The 10,693-nt window shown below is 40.8% G+C and overlaps 1 protein-coding gene across 1 annotated transcript in view; it reads left to right on the plus strand.

Moving 5' to 3' along the window:
• pde11a (phosphodiesterase 11a) overlaps nt 1-1,133 on the plus strand; it is a 77,198-nt gene extending 76,065 nt beyond the window's left edge. The window contains exon 20 of the mRNA XM_067410224.1: nt 930-1,133. Coding sequence (XP_067266325.1) covers nt 930-1,133 — 204 coding nt within the window. The remainder of the gene's footprint in view (nt 1-929) is intronic.
• Nucleotides 1,134-10,693: the final 9,560 nt, after the last annotated feature.

The following is a 10,693-nucleotide window of genomic DNA, read 5'->3' on the forward strand; positions in this document are numbered from 1 at the left end:
CCCATCATGGCAGGGAAAGAGTTAACTTAAAGGGATAGTTCACCCAAAAATAAAAATTATCCCATGATTTCCTCTTTCTCAAGTCATCCTTGGTGTTTATGACTATCTTCTTTCAGACGAACACAATCAGAGATATATTTAACAATATCCTGGCTCTTCTAAGCTTTACAATGGTAGTGAACAGGAGGAGTGATTTGAAGCCCTTGAAAGTGTCATCCATCATCATAAAAATAATCCATACGGCTCTAACCCAACACAAAACTTATTGATGAATGTGGAAGGACAGAGGATAGAGCAAAACAAAACACCGGTCACGAATTAGAAGTCTAAAACGAGAAATGTTAAAGAGAAATGTCTGAAGATTTCGATATAAGAGAAGAGGAGCTTGAGTTTGTTGCACAGACCTATTTGTTTGAGAGGCGTTTAAGCTTACGATACTGCGTCATACTTCGTGTCACGGGTTACTCTTGTCGCACAAGTTGTCTTTATCAGTATGCGTGCGGTCATCTGGTGGAAGCTAGTTATTACAGTTAATAAAGTTTTAAATATGGATATTTTTCTTGCAAAAACCCATCATTTCGCTTCAGAAGGCCTGTATTAACCCCTGGAGTCTTATGGATTATTTTATGATGGATGGATGCATTTATTTTGGGCTTCAAAATCACGCCCCCCATTCACTCCCATTATAAAGTCTGGAAGAGCCAGGGTATTTTAAAATATATCTCAGATTGTGTTCGTCTGAAAGACGATAGTCATATACACCTTAGGATGACTTTCAGAGTGAGTAAATCATGGGATCATTTTAATTTTTGGGTGAATTTTCCTTTTGACTTGTGAAAGTGTGAAACTAACTATTTTCAACTCTAAACACTAACTCTATCAACATATTCAATCTCTCTCTCTCTCTCTCTCTCTCTCTCTCTCTCCAGACTTTTGCCAAATTAAACCCTAAACTACAGCCAATGGTTGATTTGATCAAGGCCAATCGTGCCAAATGGGAAGAGCTGCACCACAGACACCAGCGCAGCCAGGAAACCACCAGCTCTGGTAGTCCATGTAGCGTTGACGACACCACAACCAGCTGCAGCTGCGCAGGCATCAGCGACGGCAGCCCCTTCCATTCTGTGAGCTAACTAGGGGAAACTATGGCCGGTTTGCCACGCTTCTCTCTGACCCGCAGCAATGCAGACGGAAGGAGTTTTGACCTCTGCTGCATGCTTCAGACCAGCAGCCATTACCTCACCAGTGCCCTCTATAGGGCATTTGCTCAGTCTGTGAGCACTTCAGGCAAATGCGACTGAGTTTGCGTTCGTCTCCACAGTGCAAAGACTGCACGTTTAGCTAGCAATGACTCGTTAATGTGGAGAATCTTAGGGATGTGTTTACGCCCAGGAAGCTACTTTAGGGCTAGCATGCTAACTTAGAGACTCTACCGTGTGTGTAAGCTACTTTCAACAGGGACTGTTTGAGGAGGATTGCCGCCATTTAAAAAGGTATTATAGTGTATTTTTCCCTTTGTAGCTTTGATGATGTTGAATGAGCACATATCCTGAGCACTGGAGCTCGGTTCTGTACTGTGCATATGTCATGTGAAGGAATGACTAATGCAGGATTTGACTGTATTTTTTGCCTTTGTAGTTTTAGCTGATGTATTTATTCCAGGATCAGGGGTTTGTGGAGCCGCGGGGCTCTTGGCAATGCTTGCAATGCAAATCCACTCCAGCGCTGTACTCTGTGCCTTGGTAAAACCCCATGATAATGCATGCATCGACATCATGTTTCTTTCTAGATTATCATGGATATTTCCTTAAGTCTTGGGCCTGTTTCACATCATGCAGGTATGCAATGGCAGACATCATGAAAGTACTGTCATTTACTCACACTTGCGATGTTCCAACCTTGTTGAAAAAAACGGCATATGCTGGGTAGGTATGTTTTGAAGCATGGCAGCTGGTTTGAGCTGGTTTATGCTGGCCCTTAGTTGGTTATAAGCTGGATCTGGTTGCTTAGGACCAGCTCATGACTAACTAATGACCAGCATAAACCAGCTCAAACCAACTGCCATGCTTCAGAAGGACACAAAAGCACCCTAAAGGCTCATTCACTCAAGAATGATAACTATTTTAGCCTACACACCAGTGGATGATATTGTTCTGTTTATTCTAAGTGTGCTGCAGTTGTGTCTTCTTTCGCTTAAGCAGGATGGATTCTGATTGGCTGTCAAAGTTTTTATCGTTCATCACCTGGAGAAAAAAAAAAATTCTGAAAGTGATTCCAACAATATTGTTTCTCTGTGCCATTATCATTATAGTTGTGGTGTGGACTCTGCTATTCTTTTATAATTAGAACGATTTTTACCACTATATCTTCACGGTTATTGTTATAGTCATTGGTATAAACAGGCCTTAAAGGGATAGTTCACCCAAAAAAGAAAATTATCCCATGATTTACTCACCTTCAAGCCATCCTAGGTGTATATGACTATCTTCTTTCACACAAGTCTAAAACGAGATATTTTAAAGAGAAATGTCAGAGGATTTCGATATAAGAGAAGAGGAGCTTGAGTTTGTTGCACAGCCATGTTTGAGTCTAAGCTTACGATACTCCTACATCATACATTGCGTCACGGGTTGCTCATTTGGCGCGAGCTGACTACATTTCTGAAGCCATTCAATAGCTTTGTGTGGGTAAACAGACCAAATCCAAATGATTTAAGAAGTTTATTGCTGTAGTTTTAATTACTTTTTGGATGTAAATGTGATGCCTCTCCTCACGTAAATTATATTTCATGATGATAAAGTTGATATTAATTCTGACCGGCCAACTGCCTGCCAATAACCATTTCATAAATTATGGCAGTTATTAAAGGAAATACTTAATATAGTAACCCGGAAATACAGAGCCACAATTCTATAATGTACTATATGTAGAAGAAACATTGTCAGTGTGCTGTAGTACTTATGCTGGAGTGAAACAGGCCTTAGATTCCCTGGTTGTTTTAACCTCATGAAGCAGCTCAGACTAGGGCTGCATCTGAAATCACATACTTCCCTACTATATAGTAGGCAAAATACAGTATGTGAAACGAGTACTATGTCCAAATTCACAGTATTTATAAATCGTCCCCGGATGACCTACTACTTCCTGCGGGATTCTGAAGTGCACATACGGCGGACACTTTACTGTACCATGAGGCCATAGGAGAGGATTTGTGGATGACAGTGGAACGACGCAGCTGCCGCCATTAGTAGGTCACATGATAATGACAACATGGCGGACATAGTACATCTGGAATTTATACTACACATTCATACTATATAGAACATACTTTTTTCACTAGGTAGTTACTCAAAATAAGTACCTACTCAATAGAGTATGTGATTTCAGACGCAGCCATGGTGCGAGAGAGCAATTATGTTTGAGCTCTTCATCAGCCTCTCATCTGTGTGTACTGGATTACCTCAAACTTTACTCATCACAGGAACCTGGAGAACCTGGAGAAAGATCGGCAGATTTCCACAGACGTTCTGCACATCTTCCACCACCTTGCATGTTTGGTTATTAAATATTTTGGCAAATTTTCAGCTACTATAGAAGTGCATTACTCTCTTCCACAGACAGAAAATGTGGGGGAAAATGTCTGCAGATTGCATCTGGGTCTACTACTTCTAACTTCAGACTGCTTTTGTCAGTCACCTTTTTTCATTAGTGATCTTGTGAAATTGTCAGTCTAATCTGAGACATGTATGTGCCTTTACTAAGTAAAAAAAAAAAAAATCTTCTTCGCTACACACAAGCATTCATTTCATTCTGTTCTCATCCTCTCTACCAGCTGGATGAATCTCACAAAACCTGTCAAGAACATGTCCAGTCATATATTTTACTCCAAAAGGGAGAAATAAGAAAGCCTATATTTGCATAAAGGATCATTTAGGACCTTTAAGATTTTTGGCATCACAACATTTTCTTGACAAGCACAATGTGTCCAAAGGTTGTACTTTTGATTTTGTTTGTAATTCTCAATTTTTTTGATGATTTCATTTAGATTCTCATTATAATACAATTATAAGAATCATCCTGTCACATTTATTATTGTGTTCTATATATTTAATATGAATACTTGATAATATACAACAACAATAATATAGTAATTACAGTAATGTTTTTTTTTTTTTTTAATTTCCTCATGATCAGTGATTCACTTTTAAATTTCTTTGTGAGATTTATCAATATACAATAGATCAGTACCTTGGAAATTTACCAGCGTTACATCAGAAATTTGTGCCATCCAGTTGGTTTCTGGAGATTTTATATTCATTAACACATTCATTCATGTAAATGTAATGCTTTTTCCTTTAGTTACACTTGTCATCATAATTCAGGATGTCTAAGTCCACATTTGAGGTTTATGTATGACATACAAAAGTTCACAGTTGGAGAAAAACTAAATATCTTTAAATCTAAATGCGAAATTCTCAACACAAACCTGCCAGGAGGGTAACAAAAGGATGCTTATCATCCGGTCTCTGGATTTCCTTAGTGGAGGGGACTATACCATAGTATTTTTGAAAAGAAAAAAAAAAAATTGGATGGACTGGTTGTAGGGAGCGACTTGTGAGCTGGCTTTCTAAGCTAAATTCACATAAGATGTAATTACACAAGTTTTTAAGTTGTTGTTTATCCATTTACTGTGATCAAATATGTACTATGCTAAAATCAGCACTTCCAACACTCTTAAAAGAAAAGGTTCGAGAACCTTAAAGGGTTCCGTCAGGCGCTTCATATATAGAACCTTTTAGGAGATTCATTTTATGGATTCATTTTTAATTAATTCATTTAGTTTTAATTCATTATTATTTCGATTAAAGGGGTCATGAACTGGATTTTTAAAAAATATTTTAATATGTTCCTTGAGGTTCACTTATAATGTTAGCACATACACAAAAAAAAAAAAAATCTACCTTCATTCTGACCCTTTGTCTGAAATTATTTTTAAGGCACAGCTCATTTAAAGGGATAGTTCACCCAAAAATGACTAAATTCTGTCATCATTTACTCCCCCTCAAGTTGTTCCAAACCTGTATAAATTTCTTTGCTCTGCAGAACACAAAGAAAAATCTGTCTGGTTACAAACATTCTTCCAAATATCTTCCTTTGTGTACTGCAGAACAAATTTATACAGGTTTGGAACAACTTGAGGGGGAGTAAATGATGACAGAATTTAGTCATTTTTGGATGAACTATCCGTTTAAAGGAGCTGTGCCTTAAAAACTGATCATTTCAGACAAAGGGTCAGAATAAAGGTAATTTTGGGTGAACTATCCCTTTAAGTCTTGTCAGTAAATGACCATTGTTATGATTGGCTAACATCATTATAGGAAACAGCATCAATACCCACTCACTATTGCATATAAGTGTTTTGAAAATATTATCTAAATAAAACCGTCATTTACAGACAAATCATTATGAAATCATTTACTTACGGTTTGTGATGGAGCTGCTGTCAGATCAAACACAGTCGGCTGCTTCATCTTTCATCAGAGTTTTTTTGTGAACTCTCCATTACACTGTGCCTCGCTGACAAAACAAAATGCTCTGAACAAACATAATGATCCAGGACGGGTTCATTCCCTGTACAGCCGCTATTTCATTGTCCCCGAGATGGATGGTGGCCTCAGGCCCATTCTCGATCATTCATGAGACGGCCCTTCAGAATGCTGACTATCAAACAAATCCTCACGCAAATTCGATGATTGGTTTATTTCTGTGGATCTGAAAGATGCCTACTTTCACATCCAGATAGCCCCCAATCACAGATCGTTCTCGAGATTCGTGTTCAAGGGGTTGGCTTACCAATATACAGTCCTTCCTTTTGGACTATCACTAGCTCTGTGTACTTTGACAAAGTGTGTAGACGCGTCTCTTTCCCCTCTGAGGCAGACATGAATTTGCATCCTAAATGATCTTGACAATTGGCTTCTTATAGCCCAATTAGAACAGGAGCTATGCACCCACAGATCCCTGCTCATCAGTCACCTGCACGACTTGGGTTTCAGGGTCAACTCTGGCAAGAGCTCGTTGCCTCCCAGCCAATGGATTTCATTCCTAGGAGCAGTCTTCAACTCAGCCCAAATGAAGGCTTGGCTCTCTCAGGAGCATGCCTTAAAGATCAGGAGCATGGTGGCCTCATTCAAAGCAGAGACCTACCACACCCTTAAGAGGTTTCAGAAGCTCCTAGACCTCATGCCAGCAGCTTCTTCAGTCATTCAGCTAGGATTGCTCGACATGCGTCCACTCCAGCTCTGATTGAAAGGCCTTGTCCCAGCCCATGCATGGTGCACAGGCCGGCACATTCTCAAGGTCACCCACGGCTGTGTCAGAGCCCTGGTCCCTTGTAAATTGCCACGCTTTTACCAAAATGGGGTGCTGCTGGTTGTGACAAATGCTTTCAAGACAGGCTGGGGTGCCCTGAGCGACGGCAGAATAGCCTTTGGCTCATGGTCGACCCCTATGTCAAACTGGCACATCAACCGCCTGGAAATGATGGTGGTAATTCTGGTCTTCAAGGAGTTCCAGCCGGAACTCAGAGGTCATCATGTCCTGGTTCACTCAGACAGCAGGATGGTGGTTGCCTTCATAAACCACCAAGGAGGTCTCAGGTCTCACCCTCTATACAGACTGGCAAACCGTCTTTTCCTATGAGCACAGAGGGACCTCCACTCAGTGAGGGCGGTTCACGTGCCAGGCTCCTCAAACGTGGGACCGGGCAGACATGTTGTCAAACGTGGGTCCTCCCCAAGGTGGTCAAAGTGATATGGCGCACCTTCGCTCAGGTGGATGTGGACCTCTTTGTGATGAAAGAAAACTCCCACTGCCAAATTTATTTCTCAAAGGAAATGGACGCATTGGCTTTGAAATGGCCACGTTGGCGCCTTTATGCCTTCCCTCCTGTAGCCCTGACCCCGCAGGTCATGAGTCAGATACGGGAAGAAGTATGTTCTGTTCTTGTGGCACCATGCTGGCAGAATCAGCCATGGTTCCCAGAATTAGTACAGCTACTGTCAGTAGCTCCATGGCCCATACCGCTGAGGAAAGACCTCCTCTCCCAAGTGGGAGGGACAATCTGGCACCCCCAACTGAAGTTGTGGGACCTGCATGTTAGGCCCCTCGATGGGAGCCATCAGGTCTTTCCCAAGAGGTCATGAGAACAATCTCAGAAGCAAGGGCCCCTCCTACAAGGTGCCTTTACTCCAAGATTGGTCCATTTTCTCAAGCTGGTGCCTAGCTCGGAAAAAAGACCCTGGCGAATACAATGCCGTGTCAGTTCTCACATTCCTGCAGGAGCTGCAGGACAGTGTGCGCACCCCCTCCACACTCAAAGTTTATGTGGCGGCCATCGTGGCCAATCACACCCTGATAGCCGGCCTTTCGATTGGGAAACATGACTTGGTCGTTAAGTCAAACAAGTTGGAGACTTGCAGGCTCTGTCTGTGGATCCTTCATGCCTTAAATTTGGCCCTAATGACAAGAAAGTGGTCCTTAGGTCAAGGAAAGGCTATGTGCCAAAAGTGCTTTCCACCCCATTTAGAACGCAGGTGATAGCGCTGTTCGCTCTTCCGCTCACAGAAATGGAGCAGGCACCTCTCCCTCTGTGTCTCGTCAGGGCTCTTATGGTGTACAGTATATTGAGCGCTCTGGCCAATATCTGTAATCAGAAGAGCTGTTTGTCTGAGCAGCTTTCCAGATGGATTGTTGATGCGATAGCGCTGGCTTACAAGTCCATGGACTTGTTGTGCAACTTGGGAGTTAGGGCACACTCCACCAGAGGGATGGCCTGCTCTTGGGAGTGGTCCAGTGGAGTCTCTATCGTGGACATCTGTGTGGTGGCAGGCTGGTCCTCCCCTTCCACCATCACCAGATTCTATATCCTTGGACATCCCTGCTCTTCAAGCATGGGTGTTGTCAGTCTAAGACGCTTATGGACTATGTAGCAGGCTCCGGCTATGGTCTGAGCCTCTTCCTATGCAGCTGGTTTAAGGGCCCCTCAATTTAGCGCCCCCTAGCTGTTGGCTCGCAGAGTGACTTCCGTTCTGCGCTTGTAGCACGGCGCCATTGGATTAAGTTCCCCATAAGCGTCAGCTTAAATGCAGATGCAAAGCGAGTGAACAATATCAAAAGGGAACGTTTTAGGTTACTCACATAATCATGGTTCCCTGAGATAATGGACCACGTAGTCATTATAATGGGTTCCACTTGCTTTTGCCGTGACGCTCACATCCAGTGTAGGCAAGCGTCAACTGATAAGGGACTGAAGGCCAGTGGGCGGGGCCTATGGTGCGATGCTGTAAAACTTTATCGATGTCTTGCTTTGGAGGCAGTCGTATGCAAATGTATTTGCATGTGTGACATCACAGCTTGATTACATTTGTTTATAATGCTTTGTTTATAATGAGGACATTTTAAGCTATGAAAATTGTAGGATGTTTTAATGGTACAAAGAACGTATATGTCAAAAGATCAAGGCAAGTTTAATGTCTCATGTCATGACCCCTTTAAATTGTATGAATTAAACAGCTTGCAAACATAGGCTACTTTGTGAACAGAACAAAATGAAATAACCTGTTCAACATGAAAGTATTATGCAATCATTCAGGACATTTCTCCTTATATAGAACCTTTTTGCCATAAAGAGTTCTTTAAAATTAAGTCAAGAACTCTAGGAGTTCTACACAGAACCCCACTGGACCTTTTATTTTTTCTAAAATTGAAGTCTCCCTCCACCTAAGAAAACTTTTTGAGGGCAGCTATAGTCCACAATTAACAACAAATATTTAATTGGATCAGAATCGTGTTTTCTTCCCTGTCTCGTGCTCCTTTGTGTCCTGAAGTGGACTCTGATTTGTGTAATATGTGACTGCACTTTAATTATTGTGTAGTGGTTTAGAAAGCCTTCTTGTGCTGCTAAAAGTCCACATGCTCTTGGGAAATTAAAGATAAAATGCCAATTGATGGAGAGTAAAATTGAGTTGCATGAAGAAGTGTCTGCTTCAGAGATGAACAGTTAGCTGTAATGAGATTCATCTGTAATTCATTATTCAGTACTTGATTTAATGTACTGTACCTGCATGAAACCAGCTGTTGCATCACAGTGGGGAGGAATACCTTCATATTGTGTAATTGCATTATTCAGAATGTTTTACGTTATTCCGAATGATTTCCTGGGGGATTGGTTACTGCTATTACCACTGTTTGACTCTTCTCTGGGGCATTATGTAAGTGATGAGGCTGTCTTGAATTGTCTTGTTCTCTTGGTTCAGCTCTCCTTGTGTCTGGCAGAGATTTCTGGAGAATCCTAAAGCATGATTTCTGAAAGTGTAAAGTGTCCGATTCAAATAAACGTGCTGCTAGTAATAATGAGTTGGAGATTTCTGCGAGTAGTTTGGAAAATTCAGGTGTAATCTACACGCAGTTTTACGTTGTCTATAGAACTTCTGTAGCTCCGCCCCTTTTCAGCGCTGTGCTAATTGTGTTCTGTCTTCCGGTTTGTATTTCCACAGCATGAAGGTAAGATCTTACGGATTTATGAATGAACCGCTCGTTTTAAAATCTTCCCGGTCTGACTGACATTTGTTATACCCGCTTCAAACATTACAATGCTCACGATAACTTTCATTAACTCTTCACCAGCTAATTACTCCTCGACAGTGATGCCATAGAAATATAGATCTACCGCTAAAACGGAAGTTTAAAGACAAAATGCTAAAATTGTTTCTCTAGCGCAGGGTCTATAAAGAAGCAGATTTGAGCTCATCTATAAACCTGTAAAAACAGAACTACCCTGAGCTCTGAGGTCACTGCTAAGCAAATCATTCTGTTAATAATTTAAAATGGCAGTTTTTTTTTATTAAATCATTTGCATGCTTCAACGGGTGAGTATTTTGTTGATGTTCTGTTGCTCAGATCACAGTTTGTAATGTGATTCATCTCTGAGCTGATTGGTTTGTTACATAGCAGCCTCTAAGCTGGAAATGAATCAAATATACTTCTGAAAGCAAGGCTGTGATAAAAGTGCGGCACTACAGCACTGCTCATTTTAGATGTCTCACTAACCTGACACACATAATTCGGGTCATGAAGCACAAATTAGTTCAGTTCATTAGTCAGGTGTGATCTGCTGTTACATAAGGAGAAACATCCCAAATGTGCTCAGGGTCTCAGCACTGTTCAAATACAGACAGAAGCCACTCAACAGTGACACCCTGTGGTTACATGCATTTGTGCACCCAGGTAAAAATAAAGTACACTTGAAGCACTAAAAATATATTACTAGTGTACTAGTTATAAGAACACTTTTCCAACTGTGGCACTTAAGTACACTTAATATAAATGTACTAATTAGCACTAACACTAAAATCGATTTTAAGTGTAGTCGGATGATGTAAACCAAATATACAGAAGTGTTTTATAAGTGTATATGAACGCTTTACAGTATAAAATTTTAGTGGATTTTGATATATACTATCATTAAGTTCTATTTTAATGGATTTTCATGAAAAATACAGTATTAATTACAAGTAAAACACCATTAACATATACTTAAAAGGAATATTAACAGTTTCAGTATATTTAAGTGTATGGAAGATGGGTTCAAGTGTACTACAAGTGGTAACATAATAGCTACATTTTTTAAATA

The sequence above is a fragment of the Chanodichthys erythropterus genome, chromosome 14, assembly GCF_024489055.1.
Source record: "Chanodichthys erythropterus isolate Z2021 chromosome 14, ASM2448905v1, whole genome shotgun sequence".
Taxonomy (NCBI): Eukaryota; Metazoa; Chordata; class Actinopteri; order Cypriniformes; family Xenocyprididae; genus Chanodichthys; species Chanodichthys erythropterus.